Raw genomic sequence first — 20,706 nt, forward strand, 5'->3', positions numbered from 1 at the left:
GTGATGAATGGCACTTGCAATAGAGCAGGATATGTAGAACTGAGGACTCACTGTCAGGTGATCCGACTGATATGGTGTGATGATGATATAGATTTCAAGACCATACAGACCTACATATCCTGTTCCTGTTTCCTGCTTCTGTATCAGTTTCTGTCCCGTACTTGTGTATCAGTTTTCAGGAACAGGAAGGATATATCTCATTTTTGGACAATGGAGCTGATGCATTATACTGTATTTGAATAAAGCTATGAACAAGAAGAATAAGGCTTTGCACAGTAGCGTTATGAGGACAGCAGCACCCTTGTTGAAAATCAAAACATTACCACTTTAAAGCTTTGCACATGCTGAAAATTTTACCTGGCCATTGTGAACTTTTCACCGTGCTAAACATCACCTTAACTGGACCCGTAAACAAGGTACTTTATACTGTGTAAATTCCCACCCAAAAAATGCTGCAGCTCCCTGTGTGCCCCCTCCTTTATCACCCATTACCAAATAGATGGAAAATGACGTGCAGTCACACAAAACTGATAAAATCATAGTAATAGTCTTTTTCATGTATGAAAATGAGAATGGATATGCTTCAGCAGAGATAAAAGTAGAAATATTTCCTGAATGGTGGGTTTGAGTTGTTTTTTTAAAGGAACTTTTACCTCAAATGTAAATACCAGTGATTCTCTTGTCATTGCACAAAGATAGACCCTATTAAAAACATCAAAAAGAAGAATATTTGTATGTGTATCAACTGGGAGTTTGTGTCACAAAACTCAACATATGAGAGATCCCTATAAACACACATAAGCATCTTTGTTCTGGCTTTCAACTCCAACTTAGTAAATGCAGTAAATACATAGATCAGGGGTGGTTGTGTTTTATCCATAACTTTAACGCCCCCTAGCGCCTTTAAGAGGGAATGTAACTGTGTATTGGGAAACATCAATCGGCATCAGTGTAGTCAAATATGTACAGGGGTGAATGACAAAAAGAGACATCATATGCTTATTTGTATGGGAAGAATTTCAGCCCATCATCATATTTGTGTAAATGGTAAAAGCTGAAATACAAAAAAAAAAAAAATACTCAAAGCAATGGCGATAAAACCAATCAAATTAAAAAATGTAATTTAAATAAAGTTGCAGCTGCCGATATAACTTATAGTTTTACCATATTTATGCTGAAAATTCCTGCCGCTTGCTGTAAAATATCCTCATCGATTTTTCCAAGTTGATTGATAAGGCTGATATCTCAGCTCCTGCTGCTCAACCAGTCATGTCTGCTTGTTTACATCTCTCTGATTAAACATGGCCGTTGACAAACTCACTCCTGGCAGTTAGAGCTCGATAACTCTTTAATTTTTTTGATTTGCCAGTCGTCTTTGACCAAACAGGCTGCTGTGTAGTATTCGGTTTAACTGTCTTTTTACCCTTGTTGATAGTTTATGTTTTTATCTCTTCTTCCTGTGACTCGTTAGCTGCTGAAGCTAAGTAGCGAGCTAACTTCTCCATAGGGAACAATGACAGCGACTTCTGCAGGTAGCAGCAGCTGCCTCGCCGCTAAAGGACTGGACATAAGTCTGGCTGCTCTGCAGCGACAAGACCCATACATCAATAACATTGTGGACGTGGCAAGCCAAGTCGCTCTGTATACTTACAACAACAGGACAAATGAGTGGGTAAGCCTGAACTTGGTTAAGGGTATCCTGTGCTAACATAGCTTAGCTTCGTCTTCCTCCCCGGTAGGCGCGCATTACACAGATTTAACTACAACAGTTGTAGTTGTAAGTTAGCGTAGATAGATATGATGGTTTACGGTCTAAATTATTATTTTTCACAACAATGGAAACGTGTATTTCTTTATTATATGATTCCATAGAATATTATACTTCAAGATAATATAGTGATAACTTGTACCCCGTAAGTTAGCTTCATACAGTTCATATCAACACATTCTTCTCAATCTGGGCTCCTCGGGAGACAGTCAAATTTCACAAAGTTGTCTCGTTTTATACATAATTTTTGGGAGGGTTTATTTTATGAAAATCCCAGGGAACATGATTTGGCTTGTGTGCGTGTGGCCAGTCTAACCTTAAAACAGACAATAACATATTTTACACAAAAGTGCAGCATGACACAATACAACAATTAATCCTGAAAGAGAGGATGCTGACCAATTACTACATGCTTTCATTCTTGCTTTCTTACTTTGGTTTTTGCTGTTATTTTGTGTGTCTTTCAGGAGAAAACGGAGGTGGAAGGTACCCTTTTTATCTACACAAGGTAATTAAGTTGTTACAGGAGTTTGTTATGATTTTTAATGCCCATGTGGTTTAATAATGATAGTATAATATGATAGGTGAGAAATCCAGTAAAGCTCTCTAACAGGCTTATTCAAACTACAGCTTTGATGAATGTGAATAGGCTGTATAAGGTTTTTCCATTCTCTTGTGATAAAAGAAATTGTGGTAAAGAATTTCTTTACCTTATTTTAATATTCTACTTTTTAGCCCGTCTTTCTTTGAAATATACCATGACACAGGATATTACATAGCTGAAGTGGCTCATATGACTCATTTTTTGCATTTCAGGCTGGCATCTCCCAGACATGGTTTCACCATTATGAACAGACTCAGCATGGAGAACCTGACAGAGCCGATCACCAAAGACTTGGACTTCCAACTCCAGGACCCTTTCCTGCTTTATCGCAATGCACGACGTAAGGAGAAAAACACACAGATGCACACAGACACACTTCTTATGTCTGCCTGTTATTAATTATTGTTGACGACCTCTGACACATTTTGTTCTAAACACCTCAGCATCTGTTGAGTATGTACAAGGTATGTGTCCGTGCACATACTAAAGTCCTAGTTTTAGTGTGATATTTATTGAATCATAACTATCAGCGGCAGAGTGATATATCTTAGCTGACAATTTTACTGCCCAGCCACTTCTAGTGTTGCTTACTAAATTAAATTTGCAACAGATTTTTTTTAAATGTGAAAAACCTTGTTTATGCAGGGATTAGTAACACTAGAATTAGAGAACAAACAGTCACTTGGTAGAAGACTGTACAGACATAGATGGCTGAGATACTGGGAGTAGATACTCCTAGACTAAATAATTTTAAGAGTCTGAATAGTTTTACAAGTAGCTGTCAGACACAGTGAGACAGACTTATTAAAAGACAGAGTCAAAGATAAACAGGAAAAGAGAGAAAACAAGAGAGACGGGGAGGAAAACAGTCTAACCAGAAGAAACATAGACAAAAATGCAGGCTGATGCCAAAAAGAGAGTCTTTAGTATGTTGCTGTACTGTGTACCATAGAAGTAGGTAGTGAAAAAGAATGAGGAAGTCATTTATATAGACGGTGCAAAATAGAAAAGAGCTCTGCTTCTTATTTTCATCAATTCTTGTAGATCTAATTCAAAATATTCATGTCTATTCATCAGCTTTTGACATGTCACACTACAGAATCCATACCTGACCACATTCATGTGATTTTGAAGATCTGATATCAATATGATGGCTGGATAACATTGTAATGACAACAAAGAGGCAGTTACATAAGCAGATAGAGAGAGAGGGACATTTGGGCAGCAATTGAACAAAGTAAATAGCATGCTGTTCATTTTAGCAAGAACCAGTAGCTCCATATACAGTAAGGAGGAGAGGCATTCTGGTGTCTTCAGTTTCATCAACCCGTCTCCCTCTGAGACCTACATCTGGCTCACAAACACACACACACTCACACACTTTACAGAGTGTACCTTTGGGACAAGAGCCTGACAGCACTACACAACCAGCCAGCAGAGATTAGATACACCACAACAGTTACTGATAATATAAACACATATACACACACAGTCACTCAGGAGCCGCTGACACACATAGACCTCCCTCCATCTCACACTCTCCATCAGGCTCAGTAAGAGGCAGGTGGAATGCTGTGTTTAGATACCAGTGGATTCCTTACGCCGTCTTTGATCCCCTCACTGTAGTACTTCATTACTCTTACTGACACTTATTCAACACAGCCAGTATTAAACATCCTGAAGGATCAGTGAAATTATGTGTGTGACATAAACTTTCCCTTTTGACCTCTTTATACCTTTTTATACCACGTTCACGGATGTGGTCAGAGCATCAGTACGGGGAATACATTTGAAGTGAGCAGCTTGTCCTGGTCAGGAAAGAATTTTAAAAACCCATAAAACCAGTAATCTCACAGTTCATGACTATTTCCTCTGATAAAAAGGAAATATGAGCAGGAGTTATGTTAGTAAAGAGAGGTTGGGTACATAGCAAACCTAATAGTCAGTGGCTCCAGCTGATTACACTGATTGAAGACGGATAATAAAACACCCAAATAAGGAGAGATGAAGTATGGTTATAATGAAACTGATTTTTATCAACGTAGCTGCTGTAATTTACTAGGACCCATAATGGATTTTCTAGCATGCAGGTATGTGACAAGTATGAGTTAAGCTAACAAAACAGTATGTGTATAATCAGAGAAGTGGCGCCTCATATGCTGAGAGAGACCTCAAAATGTCAAGCCTCCCAAGTACTGGCAGTGTAAGGTGACATTCATTGAGTGTTTAGCGGATGATGGTGTGTGGAGAGATCTTTTCCAGAAAACTGTATGAATAGGAATGCAGCTCAGCTCAGTGAAGTTGTTTCTTTCACTGGCTAACATCTGAACCCTCAGACTATTTAGACCTCAGGCTGTTGGTAATGCTGCCAGTCCCAGTGTGTAGTGACCTCTGCGCGGAGGGGTCGTGGAATCTTATCATTAGACAAACATGTAGCTCTCAGTGCTGCTGTAACTTCCTGGAATGGCAGTTGGCACAAAGTGGCACCCCGGGCTAAAAATAAACAGTGGAGATATACCACAGAACAAGGAAAGATTCAGCGAAGCAAGTCGTTATTCCTCTGGCAAACATCTCAGCGCAGAGAAACCGATAGGAAGCTTTTTACATTCCTCCCTAGAAGCACCTCCAGTCCCTTGCAGTGTTTCGGTTGACCCATTTATCTACACAGGAGTCAACCCCCTAACCTTGGTAGTGTTGGTGAATGACATTTTGATAATTGATTCTGACTCATGCAGATTTTGGATTATACTTTATTTGACACCACCTATGATTTATTTACGATACTCCTGTTTTGATTTTGGATTACGTTTAATGCAGATGATGGTGTGAGTTTAGCTGGTGTGTATAGTCTTACCTCCTGGTCGGACATATGTATATCCCAGTTCTGTCTCTGACACCAGCAGGCCTTTGAATCTGACCTCTGGTTCCTCCTCCAGTCTCTCATGTTTAGGTTTCCTTTGAAACAGGCCTCGCAGCATGGCTCCACCAATCTCTCAGTAATCTTGTAGTCTAGTAGTAGTTGAGTCTCTCTAGCACTTCAAATCGCAGTTCCAGTAACGTCTTCTCCAGCAGAAGATTCAATAAAGGTGATGAGTCAGTTCCTCTGGTAAGATTTTCTTCCTCAGAAGCAAAGGATGGTGAACCACTGGTATATGGAGCACTGTGTAAAAGTCCTTTGCTCATCCACCAGTCACAGCAGTTGTGCTTCCTTAGAACCGGACGTCACTTGTAAAATATCTCACTCTGTTGAATTCAAATGTACCTGCATGTAGGCCTTAGGAGGAAGGCATAAAGCTGTAACAACTATAGTAATGTCTTCTTAAATGAGAGTAGGTGTAAATCTCAATATACTTTCCTCTAATGTCATCAATTCCATTCCTACAAACAGAAGAAGGGATGGTTCTTCTCAGACAACAAGTATGGATGCGTGTTACAGTTAGAGCAACTACACATGACAAACTTCCAGCAAACTAAATACAGGCTGAAAGAATATCAACACTGTTAGTCATAACTAATGCCGGGAGCTCTAGCCACAAAGCTGATCACATACTGCGGTAAAAGCACACCTAATCCATCTCGGGCAACAGTGCTGCTTACACACAAGTCTGGATTTCTAACTATACTAAAACTAAAAAAAACCCCATCAAAAGTAGTCTTTGAGTAGACAAGTCCCAGTAGTGTCGTTTGGGTTACAGCTACAAACAGTGACTGTAATGCCAAAGCACATTTAAACCTTTTATAGAATACAATGTTGCTGTGCAAGTTCAGCAAAACCATGTAAATCAGATTTAACTAAAAAATGTCTTTGACCAGCAAAGTCCCAACGGAGTAAAGACGAAGAAGAAGAGCAGAAGATATATGGAAAAAAGCATACGAAAATTTAAAAAAAAAAAAAAAAAGTCTTTTAAAGCATCCAAATCCCACTGGAGTCCCGTCAGAGAGTTACTGTGGGTCTAGAGCCGACATCACACGTGTTTGGCTGATTTGACGCTGTCACAGAGGATTTGAAAGGACCACACAGCATAAGTCCTGGATCACTTACAGACTTTACTGGACCGGTTATAATTGAAATTTCCGAAACGCCTATGATGGGTCGTTATATTCAAAAACGACACATCGACATCGCTCACGCTTTTCAAGTCATCACTCCTCCTCATAGTGGTCTCAGATCCTGGTGAAGCTATCTGCCCATGTGACCGTTTGGTGGAGTTCCCAGTTCACTTGGTTAGGATTTCTGCTATTTTCAGAAAATGGAGATGCCCCCCTCTCTCTCTCTCTCTCTCTCTCTCTCCTCTCTCACTCTCTTTTTCTCTCAGTCTCCAGTGTTGTTGACTTGAGCCCCTTTTCTCTTTTTTCTATCTCTCTAAAGCTTAACCTTGTGACCACTCACTTCTTCATTGGTGCTACTTATTGTAGTCCTCCTCCCACCCTCTCTCTCTCTCTCTCTCTCTTTCTCTCTCTCACACACACACACACACACTCTCGCTCTCTCTGGGGGTTTTCTGTCTTGTTGAGGTTGGGACTTTTGGCAGAACAAGACAGATTCAGATGCTGTGATAATCTCTATCAATAACACCTTGAAGGCATTTTATCTTGTCCTCTTCGTGTTTCGTTTTCTTCTTCTACCGCATCTTTCTTTTTGTGGGGTTGAGCCAGGGCAGCATACTGGTCAGAGAGACCGTTTCTTGTCCAGCCGTCTCTTCCGTTGAAGATTTTTCATTCACCGACAAAGCTCAGTCTCTGTGTTCTGACACCTGAAGCTCTTTGAATTTTCTTTTCCGATGGACTTGTTCATAATCTCCTCTCACACACACACACACCTCACTTCTTCTTATATCTTATCCTTCTCATTCATTTTTCCCCTTCAATTTTTCCAGCTCTCTGACTTCGACTGTTTGTCTCTCTGTCTCCTTCAAACAGTCTCATCCCTAGTGAGCACTAAGTGGCTCTGGCTCCACCAGACAGTCTCCCACTGCAGTTACTTATTTGGTACAGGACCGATTTTCCCAGGCTCATCTGAACTCTCTGTGTTTGTGTGTGTGTTCGTACTGTATGTGTCTCTGCCTCTCCCTCTCTGTCTATTCCCTGCATCATTACTGACCTCAGTGGCTCGTAGCCAAGTATTTGTGTGTGTATATGCCTGTTTGTGTATGAACGTGTGGGTGTGTGTGTCTCTGATAGGACTATGGTGGTAACGCTGTGCACTATTTAGACCTCACTTTGCACTCTGTTTCTACCCTTCACCCTCTTTCCCGTCTTGCTTTAAGTCCTGCCTCTCCACTTCATTCATAAGTGTTTTTTTTCCCTCCTTTTGTAAAAACTTTCTCGTGTCTTTATCACTTTTCTTTTTTGAGCATCGGTCTTATCTTTTCTCTGTGTGTGTGTTGAGGTGTCAGATGATGTCTTACTGTCTTTTAGAGCTGTCTTGGTATCAAACCTCAAAACATTTTGATACATTCTGAAATCTCACTTAGATTTGCACTCCTCTGTAGTCTTTATCTGTGATCAGACAGTTTCTGATGAAAATTATGGCTGCTTAAATGTAGAACAAATATAATATTTGACAAGTCTCGCTTTTTTTCTTAAAGGGATAAAAAAGTTTTGTAGAAATATATTTGCATTTCTCAAAAAGGCCAGGTATTATTTTGTTTTAGTTAGAACTTAAAGGATTTGTTGATTAATTGATTGGACAATTGACATTTTGATAACTGATTAATCATTTAAGTTGTTGTCCGAGCAAAAAATGACAAAAATTTGGTGGTTCCAGCTTCTAAAACGTGAGGATTTGCTGCTTTTTCTGTTTTTTGTTTTTTTAAGCTGTTGGTCAAACAAAACAAGACATTTCAATATGTCTCTTTTGGATCGGGACATTGTGATAAGCATTTTAATTATTTTCTAACATTTTATAGATGAAACAATGAATGAATTAATTGAGTTTATAATTAGCAAATGAATTGATATTGAAAACAATCATTAGTTGCAGCCCTAGTTTTAGTATTGGTTCTGCAATTCAAGTGTCTTATTGGTATTGTATTGAACATTGTCACACAGTTCCACTCCAAGTCTTGTTTGAGTGCATGAAATGGTTAAAGGACTGCTACAGCTCTGCAATACTAGTTCGTTCAATATGCTTTTAGGGGGAAATTCAAATGATAACAGTGAAATGAGTCACTCACTGTGTAATGTAAAGCAACCTACTAACTTACTGCTGTGTAATCCTATGACAAATGTGTGTTAGTGTTGCCTTTTTCCTCCCTTGTTGATCATGTTTATGTAGTTCAGGAGACCCCTGAGGCCCATGTTTCACTGTATAATGTCACTACTGGCTACTTTTCCCATTGGCCTGGCTGGGAAATGACTCATTTTAAACCCTGGTTTTAGACCCAGCGGGGCTAATAATAAACCGTTTACATGTCTGTTGGGCACTGATGTCATAGCAGCAGAATTGCACTACAGCATTGCTGTGCATTCATTTGATTGTAGGAGTATGGCAGGTCAGTAAGCTCATTTTGTTGTCTGTTGACCTTAGTGGCTGGAGTGTCTCAGAATTACTTCTTTCATTAGCACTGTCATTATTTTACCAGCTAACTTGATTTATAGCATCGACTGGGACATTACTGTAGACCAAGACCTCTGTTGCAATCTTTGTTTATGAAACATGTTCAAAAGTTCACTTCTATTTCTCACCCTGCCCCCAACCCCTTTCTGTCCCCCTCTTCTCCACTCCTCCAGTGGTTATCCATGGGATTTGGTTTTACGATAAGCAGGACTGTCAACGCATTGCCCAGAGGATGAAAATGTAAGTACTTGCATAACTGTGAGCTCTATTTATATAGTACTTAAAGAAAACGCATATTCAATGACATGACAGATAGTACTTGTGGACATTAACGGTTCTGCATCTGGGATTTATAGGTTTAAAGATAAAGTAATAGTTTTAACTGGAAATATGTACTTCACTTCACAGCTTATCACTATGATTTGCACAAATTTCTGAAAAAACGTGGGTGTAGTTACATGGAATATTGTTTGTGCGCAGTTTGACTCAGCAGGAGCAGGTCCTGGCTCAGTCTCAGGGTGGTTGGCTGTCCCCAGCAGGAGGAGGAGGAGGAGGAGGAGTAGTAAGAGGAGGAGGAGGAGGAAGAGTAGGAGGCGGAGGAGGAGGAGGAGGAGGAGGAGGAGGAGGAGGAGGAGGAGGAAGTGAAGGGAAGGCAGTAGATATCATCCAGATGCTGACCAAAGCACACACAGAGTATGACAAGGTAGGACATACCAAAGATCCTGAAGGCTTTTTTGGGGGGAAAATATAATAAAAAAGTCACTTATTGTCTCCCTCTCTATCTCATTTCCTTGCTTCACATTTCTCTGTTTTGGTCTCTCCCTTTATGTCTCTACTCAGGAGAAGTCTACTTCAGAGCCAAAGGAGATTGGCGGCAGCAGTGTTCTTTACGGAAACCCCAACCTGATCAAACCAATACCTGTTAAACCGAGCACTCAGGTAAAACACCCACACCCACTTCCTATTTAAGTCCAGTGTTTTATTCAGTACATTGGCCTTTAAAGACATTTGCAGTTAGCCTGATTTGTTTAAAAATACTTCAGAATTAACTGCAACATAGTTGGTTCCCCTTGTTCTGTCTTCTCATGCTTGCTGCTCTCCTTCCCTCTCTCTTCTCTGATTGTTCCTTTCAGGACAGTGAAGGTGCTGAGCCCAAGTCTCTCTCTCTGGCCACTCTGTTCGGCTCTCAACATCTCCACTCACCCAAACCTGAGCCAGTCTCTCCATTGGCTGCCTCTGGGACGGGGTCATCAACAGGGAAAGTGGCCCGCCCACCTGTTGCCCGCACGCTGACCTACGATACCACATTGGGATCTGGCCGAAGTGTGGCATCTGGGTGTTCAGATGTTGTCGGAGGCGTGCTGCAGAGTTCCACCGCTGCCCATCAGCAACAGCAGAACCAGCAGCAGCACTGCCCAGCCATCCAGAAGCTCATGCCAGTACAGAGAGACGCCGGGGGGATCGGAGGAGTCCTTCAGACTGTGTCTGAGTCCCCGGAGAACAGGCTGTGTGACAACGGGGTGCCCCTGGAGCATCACCACCACCATCATCATCTTTACCATCACCAACAGCACCGTCATCATCACCATCAACAGCAACAGCTTCAACCCGACCCAATCAAGAGACTTTTCCAAACCCAGCCACCTCCTCCCACCTCCACCTCCTTCTCTGTTGCTCCTCCTTGTTGCTCCATCCCCCCTCCTCTGCAGCAGAACCCCCTTCTCTCCGCCCAGCCCATAATAGTGGATTCTGTGTTATGTTCCCACCTTCAAGCGCAACAAAGTCAGCAGCTGTTTTTCAGCCTACCTAAGCCTCAACCAGAAGCCCAGCACAGCCAATCAGCTTCAACCGCACAGGGAACAGGTGGGTAATTTTTTATGCTATCAGTATGATGCCAAAAACTACAAGTGTCCCACATACACCTTTCCACTAATATGTAAAAAGAGTTGTAGTATATAAATCATAATCATAAATATATTGTAATTAGAAGAAATAGCTATTCCATCAGTCAATAAATTATGTTTTCCTCTGCTGTGCCAGGTTTGCTGCCATCTCAGGTGTCCAATGACCAAGGTCTTCATCCTACACAAGGTACGAAACACGTTACTATACCTGAAAATGCTTACAGCAGCTGTAATCAGTATCCTAATATTGTCAACGGATCACATGATGATTTGTATATGAGAGGATTTGCTCGTAATGACCCACAGAGAATTATCACCAGACTACACTTCCTCTCTCTCAGCTCTAGGAAGCGTTTGAGCTTCTCTCAGGTTATTGTTTTGGTTTTACAATCCATATAAAATAGTTCTAATCATCGGGTCCCTCAATCTGTCTCGTTAGGTCTGTCTTCCCAGATGCCTGGTGTGGTGTCACCCCACGAACTCCTCCAAAAGCTCCAGCTGGTCCAGCAAGAACAAAACCTGGCTTCCCATGATTCCCCTCGGCTCGGCCCAGTGCTGGCCCCTCGATTCCTGGGGCCCACTCAAAATGAAGGTGCTGGCTCAACTTTAGGCCCAAACCAGACCACAGCAGGTCAAAAAGCTGCACTGCAGTTTCAAGTAAGCATTGTGTACACTGTTAGCAGTGGCATTTGACTCCTTTACTATTTGTATTCCTTTTCATTGTTATGGTGCTGAATCTGATGAAAAATTGATAATAAATAATAGCTATTGATCTCTTATAGAGTTGTAAAGTAATATGATATTTGTATTTTTTGTTGTGGGAAAAATCAAATCAGAAGTGTGCATGAATATAGACATAACAAAAGTGTTGACACTCATCCCTAAATACTGTGAACAGCTTTGAAGGAGTACTAATAACTATCTTGCCTGTCAAGGTCATCTCCCCCCAGCGAATACCAGCCACCGTGGCCCCAACCCTGCTCCTCTCTCCCAGCGTATTCATTCACTCAAAGTCTAGCGGCGGGTTGTCAGCGGTTGCCCAGGACAGCAGCCCTGCCCCCTCAACCCTGTCCAGACCCCCGCTGCAGAAGGAGATCCGAGTTCTGTCCAAAAGCCAGCTCCAAGCCACCCTGCTGCATCTGGTCCAGGTAAAATTAATAACACATTCTAAAACATGTAGATAAAACATGACAGACAGTCAGAGGTGGCTTATATTGTGACATTTAAAAATGCCAGACATGGAATGGGCAGTCTACCCAGCTGCAGCTTGTGTCATTAATATAATATGTGATGTTCTCTGCTATGTATTTCAGACTGACAGCTCATTCCTGGACACCATCTATGAAGCTTACATCAGCCGCTTTACTAACAACTCCAGCAGCAAGTACTGATGACTCTTCACACCCTCTGTCTATGCATACACCCTCTCCAGAGCAGCGAGTCTCATTCTTACACCTAATATGGATGTGCCACTTCCTCCTCGGAATCTCCCCACAGACTTAGACCACAGCCAGTCAGCCTGACTGTTTTCACTTTAAACCAGGTTTCTCTAGTTGCAAAAAAAAAGCTGTAATGACAACTTCTAAATGTGTTTGTTCTCATATCAAAATTACAGTATTTTTTTAGCCTGTGAAACAACGTCCTCTTATCCTAGACTCCCTTGTTAGTCCCATCTCTCGAACTTATAACCACTTATTTTTGGAACGAATGTGGCACAATCATACAGTCTTGACTTTACCTGTAGTTAAGGTGAAAATCTAGCCCACAGTATATTCTAGTTCGCTGTCAGTGAAGACAAAATATGCTTTTCCAAGTAGTTTGAATTTAGTAGTAACCTGCACTATTTGTTTTCACCAAGTGTAGCCATGTAGCATTTTATTTGATTTTTAATTAGTTTTATTTGCTCCTTCACAATTGTCAAACACCAGCGAGCCCACTGGGCTTTAACAAACAAAAAAAGTCTTCCTAGTCTAAGAACTAGTGATGAAAGACGTGCTCAAACTGGCTTGATTTATAAAATGAAATGTAAAACATGTTAAACATGTTTTGTTTTCTGTACATTTGGAAAAGTATGTTTGAATGTTGTCGGAATGTGTTGGATTTAAAATAGACAGTTCTTTTAAATTAAGTTCTTATTGATTTGCTTACGAAAGAATTTATAAGTAAGTATATTTTACTATCCAAATGCTTTTAAAATGATTGAAATGATACCTTGTCATTTTGAAATTGTCTTTTTTCTTTGGTCTGTATTTTAGTTAACTGAATGTTGCGACTAGGCTTGTCAACATGAAACGGATGCAAGTTGTTCACAAGGATGAGTTAGCCTGCAGCAGGCTACAGTATATTCTCTTATTTTTAATATGTAATGCTAACTATGCTAACTGGCGGCTTTTCAAGCCACATAAGTGTGTCTCAGTGTTTTAAAGGACCAGTGTGTAGGATTTAGGGACATCTAGTGGTGAGATTGCAGATTGCAACCAACTGATAACCTCCCTGGTTTGTTTGTTCTGGGCCACTGTAGAAACATGGTGGGCTCCGTGGAAGAGGACCCCTATGTAGATATAAAGGGCTCATTCTAAGGTAACGAAAACAAAGTGATTCTTAGTTTCAGGTGTTTATACACTAATGAAAACATACTTATGAATGTTATATTCCATTTCTGCCACTAGATTCCACTAAATCTTACACACTGGTCCTTTGAGAGAGAAAAACTTTTTCTTCCACAGCACTTTTTACATTTAGTAGTGCTTTGTTGGTCTTTTTCTGCCATTTTTGGATATTTTTTTTATTATAAAGAATTCAAAATGACATGGTATCCATCCAACTTGAAAAAACAAGGAAACTACAGGAGATTGTCAACCTGCACTACCTCACAGAGAGCTAGTTCAGAGGTGGACCTGTGTTTTTACTTAGTGGCAAATTGACAGTGGATATCATTGAACAGCTTTAAAGGTTAAATATTCCAGTCAGGATTTTTTTTTCTGATCATCAAAAGGGATTTCATGATTTACAGTAAAGTAAAACTATTGACAACGGTTTATCCCACTGAAACATAGCTGTTTAGCCCACTTTTTTCTGGCAGAGCTGCTGTTGTAATAGAAAATGTAATGATTTTGTATTCATGTCACAGTTCCTGAATATTCTCCCTGCCAAACAAAACAATTTACACAAATCCCCCCTCAGGTAAGACAATGTATTGATCAGACACTTTGTCTTCAAGTGAATGATTATATGACAAGTTTTATTGATGGTGAATCCAGTTGAGTAAATGATGGCTTGGTTAAATAGAGATTTTAAAAAAGGCAACAAAGAAGGCACATAAATCTTTCTGATTCAGACTTTACAGGTGTTTTTCTAAGCCAGGATGCAGTGATAGTATATAATAAGAACAGCACATTTCCAAGACACTGTCATGCTACATGTTCTGTATAAAAAGCCCTTTCACCCTCAGTACAACAGAGAAGTCAGACTGTAAAATGTTTAATTTTGTCAGAATCAGGGTTTGCAGTTTGTGTTTAGCTCATGTGCTACACTCATACAGACCCAGTCTTTACAGTAGCTGCCTGAGAGAACACAAAAACAGCAGAAAATACATTTCAGAGAAAAACAGAATATTTTTTTCCTATTTTTGTACTCAAGAAGCAAAATGTATCGTTCTCACAGTGCAAATAACCAGCATGTAATGTTACAGTTAAATGTACAGCTAAAATATAGATTATCATTCATTGTTATACAACGCATCTACAGTTATTTGCTGTTTTTCTTTTTTTTACTTCTAATTCAAAAGATATCATCCATAATCCTTTTTTTAAAAAAAAAATGCATTGTCATTTAAAAATATTATCAGACATTGGAATGTTAATGGAAACATTTCTACACAAGTTTAATTTCTTTTTGTCGGGAATGTTTTGCTCTTGCATAAACTGGAATATATTTTAATTGGATATTAAATCTTCTCAAACTGCCTCCGACTGTGTTTTCTGTTTCCTCGTATGGATTTGCATGGCTGAATGGTTTTATGATTGGCATTATTTTTCAAGATGTATGCAGTCGCAAGTAGCGCTGATCATAGGTAAGGTACACTCATTATTGCTTTAATGTCACATCATTGTGCTGTTTTTTGTGCCAGAATCAATAGTGTAACATAATCTCAACAGCGATTAATCAACTAGTTTTTACACACCCAGCAGTATTGAAAGACCTTGCCCAATTAACTCCAATAGTCTTTATACAACATTAGTTTTTCCAATATTAAATTGCTCCCTGTGTTTGTTGCACTTGACTGAGCACACAGCACAGACCATGAAGCCGAGTGCTGACACTTAGGTGTTAAATTGACAGAAGATGGAGCTTTCACATTTGTAACAGAATTAAAGAGGAGAGGGCAGGCGACCTGATAGCCTTAGAAAACATTTTCTACCCAGCTGAGACAACAAACTCAATGCACCATTTAGTAGCTTTTGTCGATCAAATCACATGATCTTCCTCAGCAGATGAAGCAGCGACTAAATGGACCTTGTGGTGAGAGTTTTTTCCTGTTTCCTTTTAAACCTCAGTATGGATGAGAAGTCCTTGAAGTGCTCAAAGATAGGATAGGATAGAAAGTGATAGGATTGAAAGCAACAGAACAACTAAATGGACCTTGTGTTTAGTCTTCTCAACTGCTGTTTCAAAAGTGTCTGTGAGCAAAGCACTGAACCCCTCCGAGCTAGGAATCAAACAAAAGAGAACGAAAAAACAGCAAAGTGGAGGAAAGGAATCTAATTTGTAAGAAGTGTGGGTATAAGTTAGGGAAATGTATTGAATTATTTTGTTATTAATCAGTCTTTGAAATTAAATCTTTGGGACTGACATCACTGCATCATCACTGAATAGATCCACACAGATCATCTATGTGCTTAAAACTTTCTTCAATCACTACAAAACTGCCTTTACTACAGACATTGTGGCAACACCAATTCAAGAAATGTGTGTATCCTTTTTATTTTGATCTACTTTTCCTCACTTATTAATATTCTGATGAAAACTACATAATGTCTTCAACAAATATTCCACTAAGAAAGACGTTGGAGCACAAAAGCTCATTCTTGACCCTTTGGGAACAGTATGTAATAAAATAATAGAAATAATCACATTTTTATTTGTTGTTTTTACTTGTTTTTTTTCTACTTCAGCCAATTGTTTGCTTCATGTTTTCTTCTCATTGTGAGGAAATGGACAGATAACATGGTTCTTGGTTTTCTGTGCATGACAAACTCGTATTTCAGTAAGCACATTTTTATTAATTAGTGTTGTTGTCATCAATGCTGTTAATGGCTCCTTAATAACAGCTGGGAACACTGGTAGGAAACAGTGTGAAGTGATCGGAGGCCAGTCAGTCTACTGCCCCCTTTTTTGTTGTAGTGGGGGGGCGATTTGGCTGCCTCTCCCTCTATCCCTTCCTTCCTGCTTCCTGTCCGAGGCCAACGTCATCGTGTCATACATCGTAATTAACATTACAGTAGCACACGCTGTTATACAAAGAAACCTACAGACAGACAAAAATGTATATTTGAGAATGCCATAGCAACTTCATACTGTTATTACTACAATTATCATATAGTTAAGACCCCAAAATCTTCTTGTATTTTTAGGAATCACACACACACAAAAACACACACATTGTTTCCTCAGAGACTCGGAGGTTCCAGACCATTGGTTTAGCTGATGGAGCTAAAAGTAAGGGCTGACTATTAGCGCTGGCTTAGACTAATCAATGACTTGTGGTTGATGTGTGTGTGTGTGTGTGTGTGTGTGTGTGTGTGTGTGTGTGTGTGTGTGTGTGTGTGTGTGTGTGTGTGTGTGTGTGTCCATGGCCAGAGAGGCGGGGTCTTCAGTTTGTACAGTGAGTTGGAACCACTTTTGCTGCCGCTGTAATCTCAGATGGAGGATGTCGTGAGGTTGTCTGCAGTATCTTGTTTCTCTTTGCAAGTCCAAGAGTTGAGTACTAACATTTTTGTAATTGTTTTTTTGGTTTTGGTTTTTTTTTTTTTATTATTATCTTTTAATCTTTGTCCATACATAAGAGTTATCCTGAGTTCAAACCTGCATTTTAAGAAACATTCTTCTTATCGTTTTTTTTTTTCAGTTTCCTACGCTCAGACCTCGCTGCCAAACTAAAACTTGGGGAGTTTGAACCATAATTAGGCTCTGCAGATGCACAGGTGAGTGACACTGCTCGGAGGGTTTTCTGGCACTTTATGCTAAAGCGTTGCTGAGTGATGTTTGAATATCGTAGTTAAATATATTAATATTTTCTTTGTTTATGTGATAAAAAATGGAATATACATGTAAAAACGACAAAATACTGGAGACTTTAACATGAATTAATTGGAAAAATACATAAATTAGAGGTAAAATATACATTAGTATAGGAAAAGAAAAGGCTGGAATGCTATAAAACCAAAGGTGTGACCTGACTGGATAAATGAGGCTAAATTACAGGCAAAAAGAAGAGAAAAAAAACCTCCAACCTCACTTTGGTTCTGATTTTAGTGCAGGTTGCAAATGTAGACAGAACTTAAATATTGTTTTGTTAAACCTTGTGTTTTTGAAGTGGTGATTTATTGGTTTTACTCTTCATCAATTCAAACAGAAGTGAAACTACATGGCAGTTCAGTGTGATTATCAGACTACCACTGCTGTACTAAGACATTCAGTTACTGGACTATGAAGAATTTGTTACAATTATTCACTGTACTTAAGGATTTTTACCAAGCAGCAACCAGATCTGGCTAAAGATGCCATTGTAAATAATTGTTCTGCTGGACATCTATTTTGGGAATAAACCATTTGAAATTCTTCATTTTCACTCCCCACTTGCTGCAATCCCAGCATGCACCAGGCAGGAGGAAGGACAAGGAGGCACAATGTGCAATTTTCAAATTTTTTAAGAATTTAGTGTTTATTTATATGCCTCTTACTTGAATTTGTGGAGTGGTGGTTGCTGGGCTTTAAAAATTCTTCTTCTTACTTTATTTTAAGTGAAATTACACTTTTCTTGATAGAAGAATCAAGAGTTCATCCATGTTGGGGGGAGGACTAAGAGTTCATCCCCTTCATCAGTGATCTGGGTCAGTGGGGGAGGAGGAGTTCTGCAGCTGTTACACACTGCTGGTGTGTGCGCATGGATATACATGTACACGTGTGTGTGTGTGTGTGTGTGTGTGTGTGTGTGCTTATGTGTGTATATGTCACAGTTAGTCTCTTAACTGTTTATGTTATTAATCCGAGCTCTTTCTGCGTTTTCTGCAGCATTACTGCTTTGTGTGCCAGATTCTTTCACTGTATTTTCATTTCCATAAGTGAGCAGATGTTTTTCTATGTGCGTGTGTGTGTGCACATGCTTACTGGTATGTGTGTGCAAAGGCAAATCTGGGAATGTTAGCTATTTACTGGTTGTGTGTGTCTGATATGTGTATTAGTGCATGGCTGTGTTTGTGCAGATCTGTCTGTGTGTGTCCTTGATATTTAGTTAATGGTGCTCCCAGCAGGAGACAACCCTACCTGAGCTTTAGATGTCATTTCAACATCATGTCTCTGTCGTACCTCTTGTATGGTTCAAAATGTCCTTTGGCCTGTGTATTGAGACAGATTAGAGACTGATGTAAACATCAGCAAGACTAAATGTCTATAGCCATACTTTTAGCTATAATTCTAATTGTATGTACAGTTTATAATTCAAAGGTCACTAGTGGGGGAAAAAAATTGGCCTGTAATGTAAAATGTAAAATTTTGCTTAGCTGACCAACCTTTCTACAATGCTAGATTGGCTAAAAATATGCATCAGAAAAGTCTGCAGTATTTTTTCAGTCTGCAGGATGAAGCCAGTGAGATTGAATGTACCTGAAAAATTTGGTTCGCAGCAGTTAGAGGTGCAGTGAAGTGATGCAGATGGCCATCTGAATAGTGGAAAAAGTCATACGGCCAGATGATTCATCCTTCACAACAAACATAATTTCTTATTAGTTTCTAATTTCATTTTTTCCAGGTCTATACAAGTGTTGTGCAGGCAGATTCACGGAGATCAACAGAACATTTCAACCTCTCTTTAGGTAAAATTAATTATCAGATAAATTCATGGTCACAATTGTCTTCAGACATGTAACTGACACAACTTCATGTTTTCTTAAATAAGAAAAGAACTAGATGCAGTAAATTGTACATGTAATATAAGTCGAATTTACTGAGTTTTTAGGCAAGACAACTTTATATATATATATCTATAGCTGATTTCATACCCAGGGTAATTCAAAGTGCTTAACAGAAAATAAAATAAAAGAATATTATAGCAAGAACAATAGAAATTATTAAATAAAAACACCATTGTGAGGATAATGAAATAACCATGAAAGCATATCAAATTAAAATAAATAAAACATTTAAGACTGAATATTAACAGTATGTAAACACACATGTAAAAGCATGATAGAAATTAAAACTATGTAAACACATAAAACACATGTCAAGTAACAAAGGCACTTAAAGTGACTGTGCTAATGTCTAAGTTAGTGTTCAGTCAGTGTTGCAGTACCGTGTGTGTGTGTGTGTGTGTGTGTGTGTGTGTGTGTGTGTGTGCGGCAAGGCAATGACAGTCCACTAGATGTCTCAATCTGTTTAAATTAGAAACTTGTATCAGTCAAACCTCCACAATTCACAGGATTCCCTGCCACTACAAGTTGTTTTTAGATGTATCCTATACAACCAGGCTATTCTTGTTCCTTTTCTTTTCTCTTTCTCTCTTCACTCTCTTCTTCCTCCCATCCTCGATTACCCATTTTTCTCCCATCTTCTTTTTGCTCCTTTTTCTCTCCTCCTCATTTCTGTCTTTCACCCCACTCCTCTTTCATGACAGACACTGAATTCGTACTACAGCCACCTTTTCCTCTATCCATAGAGAAAGATAAAGCAAAATAAAAGAAATAGAAAGAAGAAGAGAGAAAAAGTAGGTGAGGAAAAGCCTGATGAGGATGATGAAGAGGTGAAAGAGGGAGAGAAACACAAGTAGGAAGAAAAAAAAGCAAGACTAGAAAGACAGTAGGTCAAAGAGCATTAGAGAAAAGATAAAGGCAAGAGAAAGAGATAGTGTTGGTGTTTATGTGTGTGTGTGTTAGAGAGAGAGAGAGCCAGAGGGATGGAGAGAGAAAAGGAGGGATGGAGGGAGGAGGGGTTTAATCCTGCCTGGATTATGGTATAAACTGGTCCTACAGAGCAGGAAGAGATCCGCTAGAGAGAGAGGAAGTCCCTCTATCTCTCCATCCATCCATCACTCCATCCGTCTTACTCTCCGTCCGGCAGCGCATTCATCTCCCAGCGCTGCGTGATTTTGGTTTTGCATCCATGAGGTCAGCAGAATGGACGGCAGAAAAATCTAATTGCAGCAGGAATCCTTTTGGGAATATATGTATGTGTGTGTGTCCAGTCTGGGAATGCCACGCTGCCTGAGGAGGGAACTCTTGTGAAGTGCTCCAGGACGTCCCAAGTCTTTGCAATCATCGCTCTCCTTTTTTTTTTTTTTCCCCCAGCATCCCGTAGATCCAAGAGCGGGAGCATGGGGGGCGAGAAGTGGATGATAGGAGGAGTAGAAATAGGATTAAGAGGCGTGAAGAGGGAGGTGTAGGAATATGGCGAGATTCTGTTGTGACTCCTGGTGTGCAGAAGTGACCTTTGACACCGGAGACAAGAGCTTTCTAGACTCTTTTGTACACCGTTGTATCCAGTTCAGCTGACATCAAATCATCAGTCAGACACTTTTTATCCATTTTATTTGTTATCAGTCATATTTGAACTTACTTTCCAGACCCACATGCCTCAAAGGAATAGTTTGACAACA

At 39.7% G+C, this 20,706-nt stretch overlaps 1 protein-coding gene across 1 annotated transcript; it reads left to right on the top strand.

The window, feature by feature from the left end:
• Window positions 1–1,263: 1,263 nt before the first annotated feature.
• Window positions 1,264–13,317, top strand: dcp1b (decapping mRNA 1B). Its single transcript, XM_044342984.1, has 11 exons — window positions 1,264–1,672; window positions 2,236–2,276; window positions 2,585–2,712; window positions 9,105–9,171; window positions 9,412–9,634; window positions 9,772–9,870; window positions 10,065–10,794; window positions 10,972–11,022; window positions 11,275–11,492; window positions 11,771–11,983; window positions 12,149–13,317. Exons 1-11 carry the CDS (start codon window positions 1,514–1,516, stop codon window positions 12,224–12,226), a joined length of 2,007 nt encoding a protein of 668 aa, XP_044198919.1. The 5' UTR covers window positions 1,264–1,513; the 3' UTR covers window positions 12,227–13,317.
• The last annotated feature ends 7,389 nt before the right edge of the window (window positions 13,318–20,706 follow it).

The sequence above is a fragment of the Thunnus albacares genome, chromosome 23, assembly GCF_914725855.1.
Source record: "Thunnus albacares chromosome 23, fThuAlb1.1, whole genome shotgun sequence".
NCBI lineage: Eukaryota > Metazoa > Chordata > Actinopteri > Scombriformes > Scombridae > Thunnus > Thunnus albacares.

Excerpts from the sequence above, each read along its gene's own strand:
- dcp1b (XM_044342984.1), top strand. The coding sequence starts at position 1,514 with ATGACAGCGACTTCTGCAGGTAGCAGCAGCTGCCTCGCCGCTAAAGGA. Across the intron at positions 10,795-10,971 it reads TTCAACCGCACAGGGAACAG|GTTTGCTGCCATCTCAGGTG; the intron begins GTGGGTAATTTT and ends CTGCTGTGCCAG. Across the intron at positions 11,984-12,148 it reads CCCTGCTGCATCTGGTCCAG|ACTGACAGCTCATTCCTGGA; the intron begins GTAAAATTAATA and ends TATGTATTTCAG.